General features: G+C 40.9%; 2 protein-coding genes across 2 annotated transcripts; one reads left to right on the top strand and one right to left on the bottom strand.

The window, feature by feature from the left end:
• Positions 1-1,919: 1,919 nt before the first annotated feature.
• dhx32b (DEAH (Asp-Glu-Ala-His) box polypeptide 32b) lies at positions 1,920-10,358 on the top strand. The gene is made up of 11 exons (XM_061745645.1): positions 1,920-2,334; positions 2,467-2,660; positions 4,204-4,582; positions 4,670-4,906; positions 5,498-5,591; positions 5,679-5,828; positions 7,295-7,486; positions 7,563-7,703; positions 7,867-8,057; positions 9,260-9,450; positions 9,964-10,358. The coding sequence occupies exons 1-11, from the start codon at positions 2,053-2,055 to the stop codon at positions 10,133-10,135; spliced, it is 2,223 nt and encodes a 740-aa protein (XP_061601629.1). The 5' UTR covers positions 1,920-2,052; the 3' UTR covers positions 10,136-10,358.
• A 429-nt stretch (positions 10,359-10,787) lies between these two features.
• edrf1 (erythroid differentiation regulatory factor 1) lies at positions 10,788-24,176 on the bottom strand. Its single transcript, XM_061745508.1, has 25 exons — positions 23,772-24,176; positions 22,902-23,110; positions 19,516-19,582; positions 19,298-19,423; positions 19,074-19,198; positions 18,848-18,992; positions 18,586-18,681; positions 18,377-18,498; positions 17,915-18,026; positions 17,651-17,798; positions 17,451-17,562; positions 17,022-17,133; positions 16,503-16,784; positions 15,560-15,631; positions 15,248-15,395; positions 14,922-15,113; positions 14,530-14,730; positions 14,176-14,394; positions 13,790-14,016; positions 13,517-13,675; positions 13,234-13,383; positions 12,104-12,257; positions 11,844-11,959; positions 11,604-11,761; positions 10,788-11,519 (listed from the first exon to the last, which is right to left on the bottom strand). Exons 1-25 carry the CDS (start codon positions 23,865-23,867, stop codon positions 11,354-11,356), a joined length of 3,714 nt encoding a protein of 1,237 aa, XP_061601492.1. The 5' UTR covers positions 23,868-24,176; the 3' UTR covers positions 10,788-11,353.
• Positions 24,177-26,365: the final 2,189 nt, after the last annotated feature.

Genomic DNA, 26,365 nt, shown 5'->3' on the forward strand with positions numbered 1-26,365 from the left:
GCAGTCATACTTGTTCAACACTGCCACCTGTCGGTGGTTGACGGCTATTACAACAACTGGAGTGGACTGGTTTTGTCCTCCTGGTCCAAGTGCACATTGATATTTTCAATTAACGTGCCAACCTGGATAGCAAGACATGGGAAAAACCAGGAATATGTCTGTGTCCCGTGTTTCTGGCCATCAATGTGAAGTAACTAAAACTAAAAGGTGGCTTTTAGAGATTAGTTCACAGAGTCAAGTGAGTAGTTTTCCAAGTTATTCAGCCTTCTGGGGGGGATGTCGTGTTCCGTTCAAAATCCACAGCAAATTAAAATGTTCCACTAACTCGTGGCGAATTTCAGAGCTGGCGGATAAATAAATGAAACATCACAGCCAAACACAGTCCGTCTCCGTGTCTTTGGCAGTAATGGTTGCCAGGCAACAAGGGGGGGAAACATCCAGCATAACATTTCAGCAAGAGATCAATTCTGTGATACTAAAAATAATTGTTACACCTTAAAATGTTCTGCTTTCCAAAACTATGTAATATTTAACAAGAAGTTATTTTACCCCGTCTGACAGTGACAAACCCAGAGACCAACAGGTAGTTTAATATTCTGATGATATATGGTGTAATTTTGATCTGACACCGGATCTTACTGTGTTTCAAATCCTCCTTGACAGTACTCGAGTTGTAAAAAGAAATCAGGGGGGATGGTGGATTTTATCATATGGGGACAGATAATTTGTGCTGATTACAAATAATATAATATATTACAAATAATAGCACTGACCAAAACACCTGCAGAAATACTGCAGGAATGACATAGCAGCAGTTAAATGCAGCATTCTGTAAGCTTTAAATATCCACTGGGCTTACATCAAATACATCAAAACACAACAATAAAAAACAGTTTTCTGAACTTATCAATATGACTCTGTCCTTCACAGGATAAGTAAAATGGATCACTGCAAAAATTTTAACAAGAATATTTGTCTTATTTCTAGTTAAAATGTCTCATTTTAGTAAAAAAAAATCTCATTACACTTAAAACAAGACTCATCACTGGAAAAAACAACAATTTTCACCTGTTTCAAGTAGATTTTCTCTTAAAATAAGTAGAAAAATCTGCCAGTGGAACAAGATTTTTTTGTTTGTAATGAGAAGATAAATCTTTTCCCACTGGCAGATTTTTCTACTTATTTCAAGTGAAAATTTACTTGAAACAGGTGAAAATTGTCAAATAAGTTATTTTTCTGGTGTTATTTTTATGGTGATGACTCTAAATGTTGAAATAGCAGTAAAACCACATTCATTGATGAAATGACATAAGGGATGGAAAGGGGGGATTGCAGTTTTACAGGGGGGATGATTTGGACCGTTTTATTTCAGGGGGGATGCCATCCCCCCTCATCCCCCCTCAACTCCAGTACTGCTCCTTGATGATATTATCACCACCAGGTTAGTTTTCCAGCTTTCCTCGTGAGGGCTGAAAGTACAGATAAGCTTTTACTTGGCCATTATAACCTTTGACTCTTGAATGTAGAAGTAATCATGTCAGTTTCTCAGTCTCTTAGAAAATCTATTTTTAAAACGTCTCCAAAGTTGATAAAGAAATGCATTTCACTCTAGATACAGATGGTGGCGTCTTTTGTGTCAACTCCTGGCCACTGTCAACAGCAGACCCTGGAGTCTCTGCCAATCGACTGTCTGCAGCATCAGTGTGTGTGTGTGTGTGTGTGTGTGTGTGTGTGTGTGTGTGTGTGTGTGTGTGTGTGTGTGTGTGTGTGTGTGTGTGTGTGTGTGTGTGTGTGTGTGTGTGTGTGTGAGAGAGAGAGAGAGAGAGGGGGAGAGAGAGATTGAGATCTGTTGATGACCACACCACTTCTGTGGGATTAGTGGCCACATGACGACACAGGGCTGGACGCCCACTGAGCTTTTCATTGTGCTTCACTGGCAGAGGCGGACTCTGCAGCCGTCCAACAGTTTACTGAGAGCCGGAGATTTCCAAACTTAATTTGTGTGATCCTGTAAATGAAGTCGAAAGCAGACAGATTGGGAGTTCACTTGTGATGGCGCAGGACATTTCCAGTTTGAATGGAGAGGACTGTTTTGAGGGAACATCGCCCTGTTGTTCTGACTCGGAGGCTTTGGGTCCAGGAGACAAAGAGTATGATGACATCTTGGAGCTTAATCAGTTTGATGGACTGCCGTACTCCTCGAGGTTTTACAAACTGATGAAAGAGAGGAAAGAGCTGCCAGTGTGGAGAGCAAAGTGTGAATTCATGGACATGTTGGCCAAGGGACAGTTTGTTGTTGTCAGCGGCTTTGCCAAAACTGGAAGGAGCTCTCAAGTGAGTACTGTGGGGGGATAGGAAACTTTCAACTGCACTTTCATGCAAAGTATTGTTACAAGGGAATATTATCCTGCCATTTGTGATAACTTTCACAATTTAAAACCACACCTCATGTTTATTTTAAAACAGATTCCCCAGTGGTCTGCTGAATTCCTCCTGTCAGTCCAGTTCCAGCATGGCACGGTGGTTTGTACCCAGATTCACTCTCAACAGGCTGTCGATCTCGCCCTGAGAGTGGCCGACGAGATGGACGTCAACATCGGCCACGAAGTCGGTTACAGCATCCCTCTGGAGAAATGCTGCACCAACGAGACAGTCCTCAGGTGTGCTTGACTCTCATTCACAGATGAGTCCACTGTTTCTCTGTGTGGCTCTCTCTCCTCTCGCAATAGTGCACGGTCATGACACACTGCTAAATCAACCCGCCTTTTTCTTATTCTCAAGAGAGAGGTTAACAAAAGGCTCGTGGGGCCCTTTCAGGGGCTCCAGCACAGCTGCCGGGCTCCCTGTGCACCCATATGTCACATGTGGGTCCCTCATAAGTTAGTTGAGCAACAAAGAAAGTTGGCATAATGAGGGAAGGGAGATAAGATAAACTGGCAGCCAGGAAGCACAAAGGATCCACTTCAAAATGTAATTACACATGCAAAGTTATAGTGTACATAAAGTGCCTTTTATTAAAGGGGACCTTTAACAAACAAGTTTTTTTCTTGCTTTAACATATATAAAGTGGTCTCCCGTCAGCCTGCCAACTCAAAGAAGAAGGAAAGCAACCAAATTTTGCAGTGTCTGTACAGCCGCCCGGATGAGCCATCCAGTGTGATGTGGCTTCTACGAGCCGTTCAGATTCTGCTCCCGTCGTTACGTAAACAAAATGCAATTTACATCGGTTGTCCTCCGATGCGTGAAACCACGCCCACAACTAACTCCGCCGGCCGGAGCTTCCGCCATTTTTTCGTAGCGGTGTATCGCGTCATTCAGGCAGCCAATCAGCACAGAGCCTCATTATCATAGCCCCGCCCACTCAGAATCCCTCATAGAGAATGAGGTTAAAAACAGAAAACTGTTTTATTTGCCTTTAAAGCCCAGCAGAAACTGTTACCAAACTACATTCAGGATCTGTTCCAAATAAAAGAAACCCGCTATGACCTGAGGGGGAAACTCATGTTTGAGATAACGACAGCAAGAATAAATATTAAAAAGAGATGTACATCAGTTAAGGCTAGAGAAATTTGGAATAGTTGTAATAACAACCTAAACATGTGTAGTTCTATCTCTAACACTATAAATATAAAGTATACTATCGAAAACATTCTAGAATGTGAAACGTCAATTTTATATTTTGTCTTACTTATTTTTGTCTTTTTTATGTATTGTTTATTTCCACGGAGTAATGCTAATGTCTCATATTTAAGCTGATCATAAGAAAAAAAGGGTAGGCACTATAAGCTACGGCTTCAGCATACACCTTTTCGGCAAAAGAAATGTTTTTTTTTTTACCTTTTCATCTTGTTTTGTAAAAAAGTGTGTAAAAGCCGAAATAAAAATTCATAACATAACATAACATAACATAACAGGTTAGAGAATGGGTAGATAAAGACATGGCTCAGAGGCTGAATTTCTAATTTATTTAGCAAAAACAATCAAAAGCTTGTTTTTAAGACATTCCAGGCCTGTTTAAAATAGGTATTAGATGCCATAATAGGTCCCCTTTAAGATATCACTCTCAGGTAAGCTGGTTGCTCCTTTGGAGATCACAGACTAATACAACTAGAAACCTAAGGATTTATTTCAGGTTGTCATTAGTATGAAGCTTTCCTCAAGTGCATCTGTTTTCATCAAGCATTGTTTTATCACAAACCGCAGGTTCTGCACAGATGATGTGCTCCTGAGGGAGATGATGTCAGACCCTTTGCTTGAGCGCTACGGTGTGGTGATCGTGGATCAGGCCCACCAGAGGACCGTGGCCACCGACGTGCTCCTGGGCCTGCTGAAGGACATCACCGTGCAGAGGCCGGAGCTCCGCGTGGTCGTCCTGTCGGCCGTGGAACCCTCCCCCAAGCAGCTGGCCCACCTCGCCGGGTCAGCGGCGCCAGTGATCCGCGTAGAGACCGCAGGTGCAGGGGAGGTGGTGCACAGCAGCAGCACGGCCGACAACTACTTCTGCTCTGCCCTCCGTCTCGTGCTGGAGATCCATCACTCCGAGGAGCGGGGAGATGTGGTCGTGTTTCTGGTGACAACGCAGGTTAGACGAAGGAAATCACAGATCTTCAACACGGCCAGTCTGAGAAATATGTGTTTTTGATTCTCATCTTTGTTTTCCCTCCGACAGGAAATAGACCTGGCCCATGACATCCTGTGTCACGAGGGGGACAGTTTACCATCTGATCTGGGCGAGCTCCTGCCAATCGTAGCGCACCCTGGCCAGCCTGGGAACGTGCTCGTCTTTGGGGAGGAGGAGACGGGCCGAACACGCAGAGTAATCCTCACATCCAGCCCAAACGAGGACTTCTTCTGGGCTGCTCGCTCAATACGCTTTGTCATTGATGCTGGGCTTGAAAAAAGATATGTAAGTTTGTCTTTATCGGCGTTGAGTTTGAAAAAGAATGAAGAAGCATGTTCTGTGTGTCAAGCTTTAAAGGGCTAAATGGAGCAGAGATTTTATGTGCATCTCAAATGTGATATATTTCTGAGAAAATGTATTGTTCCTCTGGGCCTACACTGCAAAAACTCAAAATCTCACCAGGAATATTTGTCTTATTTCTAGTTAAAATGTCTCATTTTAAGTCGAAAAATCTCATTACACTTAAAACAAGAGTCATTACCAGAAAAACTACTTTTTATTTGACAATTTTCACCTGTTTCAAGTAAATTTTCACTTGAAATAAGTAGAAAAATCTGCCAGTGGGACAAGATTCATCTTCTCATTACAAGCAAAAAAATCTTGTTCCACTGGCAGATTTTTCTACTTATTTTAAGTGAAAATCTACTTGAAACAGGTGAAAATTGTTGTTTTTTCCAGTGATGAGTCTTGTTTTAAATGTAATGAGATTTTCTTTTGACTAAAAAAAAAGACATTTTAACTAGAAATAAGACAAATATTCTTGTTAAGATTTTGAGTTTTTGCAGTGTAAACAATGGGAACTTGATTCTGCCACAGGTCTACAACCCCAGGATCAGAACAAACTCAGTCATTATTCAGCCCATCAGTGCGGTCCAGAGTGAGTGTCGCAGACAGCTGGCAGGTCCAACAGGTGAGAACTTACAAACCTGTTTCCAAACATTTCTTATTTCCATCTGTAGCTCCCACTTGCTCTGAAAATGCTCTTCCTTTCCCGTAGGCAGGTGTTTTTGTCTGTACTCGAAGGAGAGACAGCTTCCTGCTGAGATTCGCCCACGCATCGTGGAGTCTGACATCACCTCCACTGTTCTCTTCTTAAAGAGGATGGAGATCGCTGGACTCGGCCACTGCGACTTCGTCGAGCGGCCAGGTGAGATTTATGTAAAGTGACAAAGTGAGGAGAACTAAGCCCCTGTTGTATGCAGGATGATTTGAATTTTGGGCTCAGTCAGTTTGTTCCCTTTTGGTCCAACAGACAGGAACTTTCTTTTTTTATTGGAAGGCAGTGAGCCGTGCTTCAGCTGAACCGACAGCTCCTGTTCAGGGCTGACCTCCTTCCATGTGCTTTTGTTTCCATGGGTTTACGCGCCCCCACCAACACAAACACACTTATACGCACTGAACCTCCCATTAGCTGATTAGAGCGCAGAGATGCTCGAGCCGTGCTGAGGAGGAATGCTGCCAGATAGCTGGCACCATCTCTCTCCTCTCCTTCTGTCACCCAGGTCTGTTTCAGCGTTGGGTGAAAAACATGTTTATTACAAGGAAATAGTATAAAAATCCCGTTTGGACCATGACAGACTTTTCATTTTGCATAGTGGTTCATGGCAGATGCTGTTGAGGATTACAACTTCCATAATCTGCTACTGTCCATCCGACTCCATGCATTCCCACCAGGGTGCCAGTATATGTAGGGGATTGCACCAGAGGATCATCACTCTGGATAGTCCAAGTGAATTTATATAGAATTAATCATCTCCCAGTGTAAATACTGCACATTTTTTGGTTCACTGCAATTCCTCAGCAGTTTATATTTAGGGTCTATTACCAGAGGTGGGTAGTAACGAATTACATTTACTCCGTTACATTTACTTGAGTAAGTTTTGGGAAATGTTGTACTTTTAGGAGTAGTTTTGAATCACTATACTTTTTACTTTTACTTGAGTAGATTTGTGAAGAAGAAACTGTTACTCTTACTCCGCTACATTAGGCTACGTTGAGCTCGTTACTTTTCTTTTATCCCTTTTATCCGCATACGCGTCAATCTCATGACATCACTGGGTGATTCTTTGGGAAAAATGTTTGTTTTTGCATGTTTTGTTACATATACACAGACTCAAACACACACACACAGAATATATATGAGTTCATGGGCTTGTTCTAGTTCTGCCTGCGGAGCCTGGTTAAAAAAGAAAAGTACAAAGGCTTGAAATTTTGTGCTACTTGTGCTTAATTACTTTTTTTATTCAGTTATTATTTTATTTATTAAAGTACTTGAATTTACTTTAAGATTATTTTAATTTAAGCTATTTTTTATTAATTGTAATTTATTTTATTATTTTATTGATTTAATTTGCCTGAAGATGATTATTTTGTACTTTTGTCTGTTTAAATGGTTGTGTTAAAAAAATAAATCAGACTTTACTCAACAGTTACTCAGTACTTGAGTAGTTTTTTCACCAAGTACTTTTTTACTTTTACTCAAGTAATTATTTGGATGACTACTTTTTACTTCTACTTGAGTCATATTATTCTGAAGTAACAGTACTTTTACTTGAGTACAATTTTTGGCTACTCTACCCAGCTCTGTCTATAACCAAAAACTCTCCTTCCCAGACCCTGGAGGTCTCATGCAGGCTCTGGAGGAGCTGGACTATCTTGCTGCTCTGGATAATGATGGCAACCTCTCTGAGATGGGCATCATCATGTCTGAGTTCCCCCTGGAGCCCCAGATGGCCAAGACCGTGCTGGCCTCCTGTGAGTTCGACTGTGTCAGTGAGGTGGTCATCATCGCTGCCATGCTAACAGGTACACTGCAACACTGATCTCAAAAGCCACGTCCGTGCAAAAACACACTGTTAATTATTGTGGATTTTCTTTGTAGCACCAACTTGCTTCACGGTGCCCCCCGTGGAGCTGAAGCTGGAGGCGAGCCAGTGCCACATGAAGTTCCAGCACCCAGAGGGAGACCACTTTACACTAATCAACATCTACAAGGCCTTCAAGCAGCACCAGCAGGATCCATGTGAGTTTGGAGAGCATCATATAGAGACATGCTAAGAAAAATCATCATAACTCAAACCAAAACAAGTTTACAATGATTTAAAAGTTGTATTTGTGGTATTATTTACTGTACTCATCACCACATCTGGTTTTTACTCTTTGGTTCTTTCCCCTGCCTCTGACAGACTGCAGTGAGGAGAAGTGGTGTCAGGATTTCTTCCTGAACCACACAGCTCTGCTGATGGCCGACGCTCTCCGAGCTGAGCTCACAGAAACCTTGAAGAGGATCGAGTTGCCCATCTCGGTGCCTGCCTTCGGTTCCCGCAGCAACACCATAAACATTAAGAGAGCGCTCCTTGCAGGCTTCTTCATGCAGGTCAGAGGTCATCGTCTTGGTGGATCTAATGCAGCAAAATATACACATAATGCTTGATTGCAAGTAGTTACACCTTCATAGTTAACGGTCACAGTATATAGACGTACTGACATGAGTATGTCTGTGTTCATTAAGAAGGTTGCTCATTAGAAAGATGCAGAACAGTTATTGAGACTGTAACTGTAACTCTCCTTGTTGGTTTAGGCCAAAGTATGGCGCTTTGTGTTTGGCAGTCCTGCCTTTCTTCGTTGGGAGTGACTCTTGCTCTGGCTGTGGTTTCCCCGTAGGTGATGATGAAGTAGTTTATTTGGTCGATCAGTTTCCATTGATAAATACTTAGCATTTCATTTCCTTTTGTAGGAAAGAAATAATAATGAAAAAAAAGAAGTAAGGAATAAACCGACCAAAAGGTGTAGGCTGAAGCCTAAGCTTATTGTGCCTACCCTTTTCAACTTTGTTTACTGCATAGTACTACTACTGTACTAATACAACAAGGACAAATAATCTACAATAAAAAAAAATTAAAAAAAACACAGCAAAGTAAACACACATGCAAAACAAGAAGGAAGAGAAATATTAATATGACAGAAAAAACTAGTAAAAAAACAAACAAACAGAAGACGGATCTCAGAAAAACAACAGAGAAAGTAAATAATCAATGCTTAGAGGAAACAGAAACAATCTGTAGAAGAGTGAAAACAAAAGGAAACCAAAGACCAATCATTACATTTTTTGGTGTATCGGTATTATTATTACAACAACAATGTATGTATATATATATAGTTATGTATCACAACAATGTTCTGTATCTTTCGATTATATTGGATTTATACATCGTTTTAAATGTATTTATTGAACTACAGTTTTTTGATTCATTATTTAGGCTATTCCATATTTTAACTCCTGCAACCGATATGCATCTTTTTTTAGTATTTATCCTAGTTTTGGTTCTATTATATATAGCAGTGCCTCTCAGGTCGTACCGGCTATCTCTAGCCTGGAACAGACTCTGGATACAGGATGGAAGGAGATGGTTGTGTGCCTTATACATTAGGAGTGCAGTGTTTAATTCAACTATGTCAATACATTTTAAGGATTTGAGGTCAGTAAACAGTGGGTTTGTAGGCGAATAATAATCAGACTTGCTAACAGTTCTGATGGCTTTCTTCTGAAGTAAATAGATTGGGTTTACCGTTTTATAGGTCGCGCGGGATGTGGATGGATCGGGGAACTACTTCATCCTGACCCATAAGCATGTGGCCCAGCTCCATCCTCACTCCGGCTACGGGGCCAAGAGCCCCAAGCTGGGCCTCCCGGAGTGGCTGCTCTTTCATGAACACACCTTCTCAGACGACAACTGCCTCCACACAGTAACCCACGTAACTCCGGACCAGTAAGTTGTCAGCATCACATTCTTTTCACATAACAACATAACACATTTGCCAATGGGACTGGAGTCTCTCGTTGCTTAAAACCCCTTGTATCTTAGCATTGGAGGAGGCTTAAACGTAATCAGACAGACACATTCCCCTTTCTTTTTGAACCATGTGTAATCCCCCTAGTTCAGCAGAGGCTAGTCATGCTGGTTGTGGAGCGAGGAATTACAACCCGTTCTCTAGTATCTGCGAGTGGAGGGGGGATTATGGATTGCACAGATCTGCGGGAAATGTGAAGCTGCAGCTTAATGAAGAAAGAGAAAGCTCTGTGTGTCGAGCCCTTTCAGCTTCTTTGTGAATCTGTGGATGTTAAAAACACCTCAAATATTGAGGAGTCCAATCAAATTGGGCATCACTCAAAAATGGAATAGATTGACAATGCATTTGTAGTTTTGAGTTTAGGATGTATTAGTCACATTCAGCACTAACAGTTAACTAAAACTCTACCATATTATTCTCTTCACCCGTAGGGTCGTTCAGATGACGCCACAATATTTTTTTTACAACTTGCCATCGAGTGAGAGCAAAGACATCCTCCAAAACATTTTGAACCATGGAGCTCCTCATTACCGGGAGGATAAACATCGATCGCAAGAGGAACCCCAGGAGACTCAGACTTCTGACCGCTGTGTGATTCAGTGACTGACAGCCTCCGAGCTTAGTGCAAACGATTAAATAACTACCAGGATTCACGCCACTCTTGTACAGAAACACTCCATCTGGATAACTGAATTTTTCACAGAATGTTATTAGATTTTAGGAGCTTTGTGCTCCTCATCAGTCTTTTTTTAAATTCACAAGTTGTTCTGCTTTTATTTTTGAATTGTTTAACAAAAGTGAACTAATATATTGAATAAAAATTCTTGTCAGTTTTCAACACCTGATTACTTACATCTGTGCTTTCTTATCTTTTTTTGTTTTATAAAATATGGTACACTAGTCAGATTTGTAATTACAGGTCCTGTTTCCTCTTTTAATGATTCTAACAATAACTTAATGTGTTGGGGGTTTTTTTGTGCTGAATTTTACCTTTAGTTATCGTTTTAACACATCCACAGAAACAGAGGCTGCCTGATTGACGAAGTACACATTAACATGTTTACAGCTCCATCACCTAGCTCACTGACCGCGCTGTAAAAACCTCGTCTGCTCTTCAGCAAAGATCGCTCCTGGATAACACGCCCGTTTAAAAGGCTCATCACATGGATCAAACATTATATTATTTATCCACAATGATGAATTTATGTGTAAAACTTGAAATTAAGAAGTCAACAAAAACACAAAACAGTCAATGTACAGTAGAAAACTTAAAATCTTTATTTCGCACAGCAAACCATGCTGATATAAACATTTATACAGAATTGTGGACAGGCTTAGCTAATGCTGTTTGCATTTAATGTTGCTTAACTATTGCACACTGGAGCCTTAAAAGCAAATAATGAAGTTGATCAGTCATACTTTAGTTTGTTTTATGCACAACATTAATGGAATAATTCAACGCCAGAAAAAAGATCCAATATTCCGATGAATTTGAGTGTTTTAGGTATCTCTATTTGTATCCCTTAAGTTCTGAGTTTAAGAATGATAACATGACGTTTGGTACAGTCAAAAACAAGCTTCACATTGAAGATTGATGCATAAGTGCTTGAGACAGGAAATAATAAATTTAAATACTTTTTTTACATTTACAACTCTTCACAAAAATGTACAATTCAAAGTCTGCAATGTATATGGTAAACCCATTTTGAAGGCGCAGGAGGTGAAGTTAGCTTAGAAATTGTGTTGCCTGAGTTTGTGCCTTTTATTTTAGATCTTTCCTTCTACATGTGCAGAAAACCCAAATACTGGAGGTTCCTTCCTTCATGCTTTATGTGTTCCCGTGTCTTCCCCTCCGGTTTGAGGGGTCAGTTGCTGCAGGAGCTCCATGTAGAGGCCCACGCGGCTGAGCAGAGGTGCGTTTTTCTCGGCACGCAGCAGCTTCGAGTACACAGCCTTGAAGGTTTTCAACAATTCATCATCTTTATTGCTGTAACAAATATGAAAAGCGGGTTAATAGTCAATGTCATGTAGGTGGACAAAGATACAGATATAAAGCAGAGCCGTTGCTCACCTTGGCTTCCTTTTCAAGGTTGTCATCAGCTTGATCATCTGCAGCAGCAGGAAGGAGAAACTTGGCTCAAACACCCCAATTAATTTCATCACTTCCTGGAGGTCGAGTCCTGATGCGGAGCTGCTGGCCACGTCAGCAGTGGAGCACAGCTCACTCGACTACGGGACATGAAAAAAAAACTCAAGATTGTGGAGATAACAGCGCACGATTTACCAAAGAGCAGCCCCGTCTGAATCGTACCTCCACCTGCTCTTCCTGCAGCTCCTTGTAGATCAGCTGGAAGGCATGGCGAGTTTCGCTCATGGTCTCTATCGTGGCAGTCAGACTCTTCAGCTTTGCCATGCTGCTGCTCTGACCTTTGGAAACATAATACACACCATGTCTGGAGGAAGCTTTGGAAGTAAATGTTACTGTGATCTAAGAGTCAACCTTTTTGTTAACGGTAAAAAACACCATGCTGCTGCCAACCTCATTACTCATCATGTTGAGGAGTCGTTTACCTGCCATGGTGAACTCAGCAAAAGCCACCCTCTCCAGCAACGTGCGGAGCAGCTCGCAGGGTGCATCTTTGAGGCTGAGGAACAAAGAGACGGCCTTGCTGTAGTGGAGCTCTGCCAGGCTGCGGTGCTGCTTCCTCAAGTGTTCGTCTCCCACCTGCCACACAATTACAGCCTGAAATTCAGACATCGATCCACAAATAGGTGCTGCTCCGAGTATAAAATACACTCGTCCAATTTTGTTCTTGCTGCAGAGGCAGCTTTTGCATCATGCCAATGGGAATATGAGGATATAAATATTCTCCCGAAGACAAAAATTCACTCTCCAGCTTTTGAAAAGGTACTGTGGTGACTGAATAAGCGGAAGCACATCAGACCATTTCTGCCCCCAGCTTTCTTCAATCAACCATATCAGCAAATGTTCCCCAAAAATAGAGCAACTTGGCTCAGAAGAACATAGATGAAAGCGAGGATATGGATATGGGTTAAGCTCAGTCAGACGGGACCTGTGGCTGCGCCTCCATCCAGCCTGCTTCTGGCAGATGAACGGATGAAGGAAAAGGGATCAGATGGGGATCAGGCTGCAGAAACAGGAAATCTAGGACTGTTTGTACCCACATCTGTGCAGAGATCTGGCTACACCACAACTCAATCACAGCACTAAAAGTCTTTACTAACTCAATCTGGGTTTTTCAGGAGTTAATGAAGAGTACTGTGTTTACTTTGGTAATGCTTCCAGTTCAGCAGTGTTTGCTACGAGGCAGGATTTTAATATCCCAATGGCCCTGTACTGTTTGCTACTTATCACATTCCTCCTAAAGCAAATTCCCCAAAAATCTGCTGATTAGGACCTGGCATCCCGACTATTTGACCTTTTACCTGATTTCTACCGGCATGTTGTCTCAAAACAACATAACCTAATTTTCTTTCTCCAACCACCTTGCTACAATACTTTTTTTGTCTAACTTACCCAGCCTTAGTGATTTCTGGCACTACCTACTCATGCAATGAAAAATGAAGTGAATCGTGTAGAAAATAAGTCAAATAAGTAAAGTAGGTGACATTAAATCTCTTTTTTAATTCTTGCAGTAGGATTATGTTCTGCCGTATTGTCAATAGAGATTGTGTCTGACCTGGTTGCGGAAGCAGCTGTGGTACATGGAAGCCAGGCGATGGTGGATGGTGGCGGCCCGGTACTGGTAGAGCGGCTGTCGAGCTGATTCTGTCTGCAGGTCGCAGTATTTGAGGGATTTCATCATCGCCTCGGTAACCTCTCGCTCAATCTTGGAAAAAGAATGTCAAAAAATACAAACATGCCTGAAGGACTTAAAAGTCTGATCACACATATGGAGTTTGCTGATGGAAGATAAGGTACGTTTTGAGAAGCAAACGTATCAGCAAAGTGTTCAAAGCTACCTGTTCCTGGGCCTTCCTGGACAGCGGGGCGTAGTCCTGCAGAAGTGTAGCCAGAGTGAAGTATGTAGTGGACAATTCCCAGTTTACACTGTCCCATACTGCTGGGTGGCTCTGTCTGCTGGCCAGGGACTTCATAGCTTGCAAGTAATAATCTATGGCCTGAAGTTCAAAAAAAAAAAAAAAAAAAAGGCAGGGCACAGTATTAAATGAAACGATCAGGATGAAGGGATATAATGTGTGAACCCTTGATAGTACAAGGTACTGACACAGTACCTTGTTGTAGTAAAGAGCCTCTTCGGGGGAGAACTCCCCTCTGCTCTCATCTGCAGAGACGCTGCACTGGGCCTGAGCGCAGATTCTCATCAGCCTGCCCGTGTTACAGAGCAGTAAGGCCGTGTTGGTGCTGTCCCGGATCGCCTCAAAGTCCTTCATTCCTTTCTCAAAAAAGGAAAAACTCTTTTTCCACAACTCCTGCTCTGCTGTGGACACCGACATCTTTGCTGGAAGGAGAACAGGAGGAGAACGCCACTGATACAGCTTTCATTCTACTTTTTTTTTTTTTTCTCCCTGATGCATCTACCTAAATCATCCTCAAAATATAAAAAGTTCATAAAAGTTGAGAAACTTGAACAATTCGGAAAAAAGGTCTGGTGACATACCCTCATTCTCTGTTTGCATGGCTGCAGCCTGGTTCATGTAATACACTCCCATCTCGTTGCGGATGTTTCCAAGCCTTTTGCGAACCGGAGACAGCTGATCAGAGGAATGGTCCTTCAGCGCCTCGGAGATCAGCAGCTCATACGCCGCCTCGTAGCATTTACTGCTCACAAACAGCTGGTACTCAGGGTCCATGGCCAGGTCTGTTGCCATGCTGAAGGCTAATGGGTAGAAAATGAAAGCAATATGATGCAATTCAAATTCATCTGTTGAATGTTTTGAGTGTTAATAAAAGGAAAAGGAAGATGCTGCGTGTCAGTAATGGAGAGTAAACGCATCTCTGTGGACTAACTGACCCTGGCAGCTGCTCTCTCTGTGCAGGCTGTGCAGGATCTCCTGGTCCTCCTTCGTCTGGTAGCTGTATTCCTCCAGATATGCCGCTCTGTTGTTGGCATTCTGGGCCAGCATCAGCTGGATGTCCCCACACAGAGACAGGCACTGGCTGTGAAACTGCAGCACTTGTGGATGCAGAGTTGCAATAACGGAACAATAGGCGTCTGGATCAAACGAGGCAAAGTAAGGATGGAGAAAAAGGTGTAAAATTAGATTTACTGCAGAGCGACTGGGTTTTAACGTTCAATATGCATATTTGTTAGTTAATATTTAAACTGTACTAGTAAAAACTGCAAGAAAAATATCCGTAACACTCCAATTAAGGAGTAAAACAAACTGAAGTGAAAGCTCTCACCATAACACTGCATAGATAGCTTGATGTAGCGCAGGGCTCGGCCGTACTTCAGCAGGTTGGTTGCTGCATCAGACAGGACGTAGTAGGCCTTGGAGGCTTTGAGGAAAAGCTGCAGCTTCATACGGTGCTGCCAGGAGCCAGGGATCATCCCCGACCGAGTCGGGATCTTCTGGTCCACCGGCACGGGCCCCACTGGTTATTGGTTGTGCAAATGCAAAGAAAAAAAAAGAAAAAAAAGACAGCTTCATTGTTTAGCCATGATATATTTCTTGTTTTATTCTGCATTGGTAAGTTTGGTATTAGAGGACTGAAAAGAGTAGACCAACCTCTTTCAAGCAGAAGAGATATCCCTTTCTCTCCAGCAGAAGCTGCGTTTGCATTTCCATCGTTATATTTGAGGGGAATGGGTGTGTTTGGGTCTGCAGCCGGGAGATCACTCTCTCTCTTGATGCTCCTGTCCACCCCCCTCAAACCCTGTGCATGGTTTTACAGCGTGTTAAAAAGTACTCCTGATACCAGATACAAAAATCACTGGAGACATCACATCAAATGTAACTTAAGCAAAGATTTAGTGCGTTTTATTTTTCTTTTAAATATCCCTCTGGATTATTAAGCATTAGCTCTGTGTAGAAACCCACCTTTAGTACATAGCTCAGGACGTGCCTGCATCGCTCCTCCTTATCTTGAGAGACAGGTAAGGCACCGGTTGGCTGAGGGGAAAGACAAGAAAAAAAATAAGTGAATCCATCACATTTACATGGACTGCTTTCCTTTAAACTCTTATAACCTGATGCAGCACGAGTGCATTCACCTTTCAACCCTGAAGCAACAAAGATGTCATGGTAACATTTTCAAGACACACAGACTGTACACTGATCAACATGAGGGGATCTAATTTAGGATTAAAGCAGAAGATTTAACCTCACATTTTAATAACATGTTTCTACAAAAGGCTGAAAAAAATAAAAGGCGAAGGTGGATATCAAAGTTCCTCCGAAAATGCAATGGCTTTAAATGAGTCCATAGACTGTATTGGACTGATCTGGTGATAACGTAACGGTCTGCATTTTGTTTAAATGAACAAACTTGTGCCGTTCTGTAACATTTTGCAAAAGTACTCTGAATTACATCATTTCAACACAGTACAGCAGCAGTAAGCCAACTTGGCTTCTTTCAAACTTTGTCTCGTCTTCATAAGAAGTTTTTTTTGTCTTCTTTTGTTTTGCAGGCATGAGTGGGTTTTTTTTTAACACAGTGATGAAAAGACAGCAACTTCTCTTTGAAGGCAAGCTGTAGGCAAGACTTGTCCCACACTGCAAACAGTTATGCAACAATACATTTAAATGGAAGGGGAAAAAAATAACTTTTTTAGATTGGGGTCATGAAGTTCATTTTCATTAGAACATGGCATGTCGTGAGACAGAGTGACCAATGCTTGAACAAGTGACTACAATCACTTTAACAAGCCGAAGCCATTAAAGCAATGTGTTTCATGCCTGAAAAGGGCTGCGCTTTAACTTCAAACTCCACTCCCTTCCGTCAGACTGACAGGAGGAGAAGAGGAAGTTACGAGTCACTCACTCTGATCTGGTGAGTTGATTTGTACTTCTCAGGGACCGACAGCTCCCCGACAGAGCGGATCACTGCCACTGCTTTACTATCATCCTGAGGCTGGGAGCAGTTACTGTAGGAGCCGTTCTCATCACTGTCTTCTGTGAGATCCTCGTCCTCCTCTTCCTCTCTGTCTTCATCACTGTAGCTGTCTTCTGAACCACCAGCCCGCAACGACTCCTCTCCGTCTTCTTCGGGAGGCTCGTCGAGCTGGAACAGCTCTGACAGAATGTAGTAGGCTGAGGCGATGATCTGAGCACAGAGAGAAAGAGGCCATCAGGGCTGGAGTCAGGTTTCATCAAATCAAAACTTTTGCACTCAAAGATTTAGTTCAAGTAGGTTCACTTATTTGTTTTCTCTAATGTAGATTTTAACAGAGACTAAATCAAGTCAAAACATTTAGTGAAAGACTCACCTGATGTAGTCTCTACCCTTTTCTCAGTCTTGCTTTAAAATCACAGTGATTTTTTTATTTTAAATCATATCTACCTGAGGATGTCTCTCTTGGTCGAGGAGTTTGACGCAGTTTAAGAGCAGAGTTCTGATCGTCCCGTAGTGCTTTCTGTTTTGCCTCGCCTTCAGCATCAGGCTGCTGGCCACTCTGTACCACAAACAAGGAAAAACATCAACAACTTTTTCAACCTCCACATATAATTCTATCTCCAGATAAAATGGGCAATTTAGTCTGTAGCCACTCACAGAAGGTCTGGAATACTGAATAAACCTGCTCCTGGCAGAATCACCTCATTTACTACGTAAAGTTTCATTGAGTTATTAATCCGTCCATCGTTTAGCTTTACCTTCCTGCTTAACTGGGTTTGACAATTAACTCGTCATCGTAATTAGAAACTTACTTTCACAATGGTACGACTCCCACAACATAAAGATGCTGCTGTCAAATGTAAGATAGACGCTTACTTGTACAGCAGCACAGCGACAGGAAGAGTGAAGGGATTCTGACATTTCTCTTCTTCAGCCTCCTCACACAGAGTAGTAAGGTCGTAGAGCTTCACAATGTCACTCCCACTCGCTGTGGATCCAACAAAACATTAGATAAACATTAGATAAAACACAAAAGGGGTAGTGTAACAAACTCACTACATAGTTTTCTTTCCCACCTTTGAAAAGCCAGTAGGTGTGACCTTCTTTGGTGCAGTTGGACTTTAGGAAGGAGAGGATATTTTGGGCGATGTCTTTCACAACTCTGGTGGAGAAAGTCGAGTTGTCTAGATGAGGGATGTCCTCTGTTTTTATCATCTCGTATTTCTGGGGGGAAAGCCATGAAGGCACAAAGAATGAAGAAAGTTTCAAGCATATTCTCACACATGCTGCAGTCCTTGGGGGAAAAAAATAAACAATCCAAACAAAAAACTGCAATTTACCTGCACAATGCCATTGACGTGAAAACACATCACAAGTTCTGGGACGTTGCACATCAGATTGTCAAGCCAGTAATCAATACCAGTTAAGATGTTGATTGGTTTATTGCTGTCCCTGAAAAAAGAGAGTGAAAATCGGATGATTAGACTAGACTGAAGAGAATGATGTGGGAGAGGAATGTGTGATTCTGATGAGGCTACTGCAGTCTTAACTTAAACTGGTTCAGTTTATAGTCAGCTGAAATGAATTAGAAACTAACCCACCCAGAATCATTTTAACCCACTGTAATCCTCTAATTTATTCCACAGATACTCTCTTCATCATTTGCCTTTTTTCCCTTGTGTTGCCTACACAGATACCGAACATGAAGCGAGAACGTTTTTAAGTGTAAAAATAACTCATATGTATCTTCTAATCATTGCATCTCTACATTAATGTTAAATGTAAATTATTTCAATTCCAACCTGAGTCTTAGACTGACGGCAGGATAGCGACCACCTCCGAATATCGGCATGTTGGACCCGACCAACATGTGGATGTCCTCAAACGTCCACATGATGTTTCGCACAAAGTCATTCCTTAAACCCTGTGTAAAATGTGACATGGAAGTGAATATATAATAGTGCATATAGTTAAATATGAAACGGATCATCAGATTATAAAATGGCTTTACCTGACTGTTTTCCCCTTCATTAAAAAGAGTAGGGAGGTTTTGCTCTTTAGGTACCGATGTCACCTGGCCCAGAGCAAACTTGCTGTCCAAACTTTCCTGCACATCAAAGAGGACCAAGGGATTATTTGTCTAATATGTCTCACTTAAAAAACAAACAGTGAACATAGATTCATTGATTCTTAGATGAGACCAGAATTCAGACAAATAAATCCATCTCAGATGTGGCTTTCTCTCCTGAAATCCTCACTAAGAGCAAAGCTACCTGTTCGGGAGCATCTGATTCTTCCACATCGGATCTGCTGGTGAAAGTGGCCGGCCAAGAGGAGCTGTACTCTTCAGCCCCGGTCTCGTCATCTCCTTCATCCATGTTGTCTAATACGGGCTCTGCAGCCCCATCACCGTTTATACTACAGGAAACACACATTGTTATGGTATAACAGAACTGCATCTTGAATTTAAGGTTCCTAACTCTGATGCTCAATACTCACCTGTAGTAGAGGAACTTTGACAGGATGGCTTTCTGATACCAGTGCTCTTTACTCTTCTTTTTCCTCTCCCATTTTTGATCTATTAGTCTCTGGTAAAACTCTTTGAGCCAAGTCCAATCTCCTGTCTGAAACACATACATTACATTGTAGAGCGATTTACAACAAACTTACTGTCATGAAAATAAGAATGGCAACACAAAAAAATGGCATACACCCGGCTGTACCTGAGAGGATCTTCTGAAAAGCTCCTGTATGTCCAGCTCATCTACAAGCAACGTCCTTCCAACACGGTGAACGGCCATACTAACATGAGACTTGCTGTAGGGAATTTTTAAAAGCTTCTTGATGTTCTGAAGGTGACAAAAAAAGAAACAGTGTCAATTGCAGCTGTGTATGTGCATTTCATAATGAAGAAAAGTGACTAAGGAAAAGCTGTACAAACCTCAGAGTCTGACACCACATCAACATCATCCCCGATGCAGTCGATGAAGTCATAGGCTATCCCAAAACTGCCAAGATGAGACAGAGTTTCATCAACAAAGATTGTTTCCAAATCAATAAGTCGGACTGTTGCCAGGTATTGCTTTGTAGTCCTGATGAATTGTTTACCCAGTAACTCAGTTTACCCATGTAAACATGGCTGATAGACTACTGTGAGCTCATCTGGTACTTTCTTCTACTGATTTAAACTCTGGCTTTACAATGCAACTTTAAAAAGGTCAAATGCATGAAGTCATTACACACTGTGCTTATGTACTTATACAGTTGTCATAATACAAGGAACCCAAGAACCACAAAACATCACGTGAGGGGAAGGCACAGGGGGGTAAGCTAACCTGGGTTCACCACAAAAATTGATGAGAAGAATAAGAGTTTACCTTTCAACATGGTTTTCAGAAAAACAGGGAGAATTACATTTTCTGAGAGTCATGTTGAGTGGTAAACTACTACTACTATAACAGTTTTTGAGGCTTTTTGAGGTTTTTGTGCTGCCCACTCACGTAATGTTTTGCAACCAATAATTTTACAACATTGAGAGAATTATGCTTCTAGCATTTAATAAGCATTTTTGTTAGTAAAAACTTCATATCACGTAGCTGCAATCAACAGTTTATACCTTGATCTTTGTTTTCTGTAATTATCTTTTTATTGTTTTTTAATTGAGATTTAATCAATTATTATTCAACCACCCACCTTCAAGTAATTCTAAAATGGGATGGTAGATTTTTAATCCAGGAAAAGCAGCACTCAATATTCATGAAGTTTAACCCATTAAGCCTTGATTCATTCACCCAACACATTAGATTTCCATGAGCTGGGGTCTGGGGTAGTTTCATGGGGCTTCAGTCGGTGGCGTGTCTCCATCAGAAGGGACACCACAACAAAAGCCCCTGTCTTGGGTTAGGTCCTTAAAAGCAGCACCAAAAAACTGCCGACTGATGAGGTGGGGGTTGAAAAGACTTTGAGTCTTCTCTTCAAGGATTCTTTATTGTCATACCAGCACACATTTACATATGACAGAGCACGAAATGTAGTACTCAAGGCAACCATCTCAGGTCCTTACATATTTATCTCATTATTTTTAGTTTGCCGTTTCTCTTCTTAACCTTATTTTGCAAAAAATACCTTTTTATTTTATTTATTGGTGGTTGGGAAACAACAAAAGGGGAAAAATACTACCACTGAGTGATTAAGGAGTTTCAGTTGGCTAAGTCATTGGATACTACCAGTGTTACACTGTAATAAAGACCCAATGAAGAAAAACTAAAGAGGAGGTCAACCCTGATACTTCCAGCCTCCGCCTTTTCCCCTGACCCCAAGTAATGTAAAACATCCTGTATCCCCTTTTTGTATCCTACAAATAACAATTAACAGAAAGTCAAATTGTTGCCTTAATCCGACCGATATCCAAGTATTAAAAGCCATGTATACATTTTATCCAGGCTTTAGTCGAACTGAACTGAAGCTCTTGAGATCGAGTTTTTAGTTATTTCGGCATGTATACGCAACCCACGCTTAGCCGAGCTGCTGACTGCCCCGGGATCGCCCCTTCTAGAAGTGACGACACCACGAAATCCAGGATATCAACACAGTAAGAGAAAAAGAAGATGAACAACAAAGAATAAACCGGAAGAACAGCAACCCAAAAGTGCGTGTGGCGCCACTTAGCATCGCAGAGTCAAATGCACCTCACTCAATAATCGATAATCTTCTTGCGCATGTATACTCAGATTTCACTGAACCTCCAGTTTAATCCTTAGCTAGATTGTTGCCAATAGCTTGATTTAGATGTGCATGTAACCACACTGAGTGTTGACAATTTAAAAGCTTGCTACGCCATTGATCCTGGAAGTGCTGGCTTGGCCCCAACAAAGCCCTGATCTCAACATCATAAAATTTGTCTGGGTTTACATGACAAGACAGGAGGATGTGAAGCAGCTCACATCCACAAAGACTCTGTGTTTAGTTCTCCAAGATGTCTGGAACTGCTGAGCTCCTTTAAAACTGTGTACCTACAAGAAATGATGCTCTTTTGATGGCAGAGGGTGGTCACACCAAACATTGATTTGGATTTTTCTTCTGTTTACTTACTATGCATTTTTTAAATCGATTAAAAATGGCAATTGCTATTGCTATATATTATGTTTTTGAAAGCATTCTTACTGTACAGCAGTTCTTCACAGCTCCCTAAAACGTTTGTGCTGTACTGTGTATAGGGCTTGGTCACCAAGGTGCATTCTGGGACGTGGCGGCCGTGTTGGCAGCCTCGTGAGTGTAAACAAACAGCAGTGTAGTAGCACCAAGTGAACAGACGGAACGCAAAAAAAAGATGTTAAAATGCCGGAAAGGAACTGGAATTTACCGGGATACCTTAAACAAGGAAACCAAGAACCGGTATATGGAGAAAATAATGATTATTAACGGTTTGGATCCATATGAAATCCCTACTAAAGAGTGGAGCTCCTCGTCTGAGCTCTACTCTTTAGAAAGGATTTACTGCCGCAGTTCTGCAGAACCCACGTCTCCGGCTACCTTGTTTGCGAGTGTTTGGCAGCTTCTTTGGTAAATGTTTGACTCGCCATGTGTTTCAATAAATTTGTATAATAGTACAACATACAGTACATGTTTTGTATTACGCTTACTTTTTCTTTTTTTGACTGCTATATTATGCGGAAGAGGCTCCGAGGTGTGAGCAATATTTTTGTTTTCCTCATGGGATTATTTTTTTCCTCTGCAGCTACAAATAGAGTTAATATTTTTTCCTCAACAAACTAGTTTTATCTGAAGATTGGGGTTAATGACAGCGCATAGAGCTGGCCAGCTACTGCGTTTAGCTGGAGAAGAATCGGGAATAAAATCTGCGTGAATGATGCGACCCGGTCTGTGTGAGTGTTTGTTTGTGATTTACTGAGGAAGGTTATGTTTGGTCGTCTTACAGCTGCGATCCAAGCGAGCCGACGACTCTCTTACTCTGTTATCTCAAATACTCGGCCTCCGTGGTTCTGCCTCCAAGCAGGAAAGCGGTGAAAAGTTAAACCATTAGCGATCTTTTCCCCATCTTTTTGTGGAGCTGCTGCAGCTAAACCACAGCAACGGGTTACCATGGTTTACAGAATAACGGAGAATAACGATTACAAGTAAGACAAAACAAAGAGGGAGCACGTCTGTACACAGTGCGCAGTGGTCCGAAGAGCAACTAAGGTAGCATCCAACAGGGCAGCTCCGCCAGGTGAGGACGTCAAGACGACCAAGCCCTATTGCAATGTCCTATTTTGTTGCTATACTCAAGCAATGATTAACAGTAATCAACACTGGCTGTAGTTATACCTGGAGAAAGGCTTGCTCTTGCTGCTGGATCCTAACACTGTGGTACCAGCGCTGCCCAGCTGGGCGTTTTCTCTCAGCCAGTTGGCTGGTGGTAGTTTGAGGTCTGTTTTTTCCTGCAGGAGGGCATAGGTGGTTGGAGGTGGGGCTGCAGAGTACTTCACCACAGCACTACTCTTCACTTCACCGTTGCCCAAACATATAGCAGACTCCTAGAAAGGACAGACGAATAAAATATGCATCACAATGTAAGTTAGAGACAATCACCAGATAGTTTGAGTCTTTTTGACTCGTTTGAGTACTGCATGTAAATACAGATAAGGTTATAAAAGATCTTTAACTTGCTGGTGCAAACAGCAGCAGTTGTACAGGACTGTCTCAGAAAATTTGAATATTGTGATAAAGTCCTTTATTTTCTGTAATGCAATTAAAAAAACAAAAATGTCATACATTCTGGATTCATTACAAATCAACTGAAATATTGCAAGCCTTTTATTATTTTAATATTGCTGATTATGGCTTACAGTTTAAAATTAAGATTCCCAGAATATTCTATTTTTTTTGGATAGGATATTTGAGTTTTATTAAACTGTAAGCCATGATCAGCCTGGCTTTTATTAAAATAATAAAAGGCTTGCAATATTTCAGTTGATTTGTAATGAATCCAGAATGTATGAAATTTTTGCATTACAGAAAATAAAGGACTTTATCACAATATTCAAATTTTCTGAGACAGTCCTGTAGTTGTGGTGTGAATTATGGTTCTGTGTTACGTCGACGCACGTACCCTACGCCGTATGGTGCGCGTCGCCGCGTAACCTACGGCGTAGGCTCTGCGTCGGTGTAACGCGGAACCATAAATCGGTCACTTACATGTCTGCTGGAGTCTCCTGAGCAGGTTGGACCACCAGGCTCTTCCTTCACATTATCAAAGATCCCAGGCTCTCTGTCCCCAGCCGAGGAGCTCATGCTGGACACAAAACCCCTTGGTCCCGATAACGCTGGGGAATGTTTAGCAGCTAGAAAACATATCTATAGTTTGGGAAACCCAATAAAACGCGTGTGATCAGTGAAATTACTCCTCACTTCGATTGCTTCAGTCTGTTCAACGAAACAACAGCGTTTTTACGAAGAGCTATACAATAATGTCTAGTTACACGACTCCTCAAACAGCCTAAAGTAAAACGACACTGGTACGAAAGGTTGTTGTTGCTGTTTTACAGACATAACATTGTTTCAGAAGTCTGCGCTTCCTCTCCTGCTGCAAACAGATCACCGTTAACACGTTAGCGAGGAACAACTTCCGGTTTCAGGGTAAGACCTGGGATAAGAATACATCTTATTTATCGGTTATTGAGCAAAAATAGCTTCACATTTTTGTTCTAAAATACAGTATGTTACAATTTAATTTTTATAACTTAAATAAAAGCTTTATTAAGATATTCAATATAGAATGACAAAATGTAAAATAACTGTGAACCGGAAGTACTTTGGGTAAAGCCTTCTGGAAAGATTGAGCATGTTCTGTTGTTTTTCTGATGTCTTTTATTTTGAAATTTATGGTCAGAAACTGATTTGCCATTATTATTTTTTTTTATTATTATTTTTAGATTTTATCTATTTTGTTATTTTATTTTAAAATTAAACGAATTATTTTTGTATAACTCATTTTACATTTCCGAGGCTTATTAAATCAAGCAAATAAAATTAAAAAACATTTAAAACGGACTATATGAAAAATAATCAAAATTACACTTATAATATATTTTATACTATATTATATTTTTATTTTTACTTTTATTTTTTGTGTAAATCTACAAATATGCCCTAATTATAGAGATTTTTCGTATCATTTCATATAGGCTATGGAAGACAAATATATTGAATTGAATTGAATGCCTTTTATTGTCATTATACATTGTATAACAAAATTGTAAAACTTCTTTTGCACTCAGTGCAAAACAATTAAAGTAAAAAACAAAAAATAAGTAAAAAGTGCATATGCAAAATAATAATTTATGAATTAAAAAGTATAAAGTCTTTAAAAATGTATCGTAACTGTACATCTTGTATCTTGTATTTGCTCAGGATGTTGATATAGACAATGGAAGAAAAAAACAGTCACTGTTTTAAAGTAAAGTAATTTTTATTTTTTTACAGAATTCAAAGTCAGTTAATGTACAGTTAAATAACCAATATTTAAATTGCAAAAAAAAGCGCTTCGCATCATTCATTCTGTCCCAGCCAGGGCACATACGAACGAACTGTTCATAAAGACGAAATATCTAAAACTGAGAGAGATACTTCATTTTCAGATGCTACAAACAATTTACAAAGCAACACAGGCGGCATTACCAGTAAATGTTCAGAAATTGTTCACTCTTAGTCAAGGTCCTCACAGCATGCGCAGCTTGCTGCAGTTTCAACAGAAAAAGATAAGGACAACGATGGGAAGCCATAGTTTGTCAGTAGCTGGTGTGAAAATGTGGAATAGCCTAAACAATGAATTAAAGTTAGCAAGAAATGTAACTGTTTTCAAACATGGGTTAAAGAAACTGTTATTGAAGGATTATCAAACCTAGGTACAGGAAGGCAATGTCTGGCTATGTGTACAAAACAATGGCAATGTGGGAAATTCAGCACTGGAACACCTGGCATGGAAACAAAACATGGAAACAAAACAAAGTCACTATAAAATGTGTGTGTGTGACATTGAGCTCTATGTATGGTCGGAGGTGTCCAAAGCTCGGGAAGAGATGAAGTCAGTACAAGCGGAGGGGGCAAAGGCGGCTAGAGAGCCAGAGGACGGCAACTAATCAAAATCTGCATTGACACACGCACCTCCATTGCAAAGTGGATTGCATGCAAAAAGAGGCTTGGACATAAAAATAACTGAACAGTGGACACAGTAGTAAATCACAGGAACGGTGATCAGGATGAGTGGACTGGACACGTGTACAAACATACATGCTATCTGGACTGTGAAGGATGAAATTAGACAAATTGCTATGTGGTAAACTATGTATCTTACTGAATTCTGTTGTTGATGTGATCATGAATCTTACATAGAACGGGGCGGGACTTTGATAAGCGTCAGCTTCTCCCGTACCCTTTTCGTCATGTGCTGAGTATGCAATGTATAATGTTCTGGAGATGAAATGTGTCTATATAAACATGCCGAAATAAACGAAATAAAAAAAAAAAATAAAAAAATGTAAAACAAATCTAAAACCCATCAATATCTGGTTTGACAAACCTTTGCCTTCAAATCGAAACAATGTAAAATTACAGATATAATTTTAAAGGCTTTCAAATATGGCAACTTTTTGTGTCTTGTGAAAGTGCAAAAGATGTATTATTTCATGATATTTGACATCTTTATTTGTCATGGTAACTTATAACTCGAAGAGTTTGCATTTTATCCATAAAACATTAACATTTATTATTTCAATCTGATGCAAAAAGCC

The sequence above is a fragment of the Cololabis saira genome, chromosome 17 (assembly GCF_033807715.1).
Source record: "Cololabis saira isolate AMF1-May2022 chromosome 17, fColSai1.1, whole genome shotgun sequence".
Taxonomy (NCBI): domain Eukaryota; kingdom Metazoa; phylum Chordata; class Actinopteri; order Beloniformes; family Belonidae; genus Cololabis; species Cololabis saira.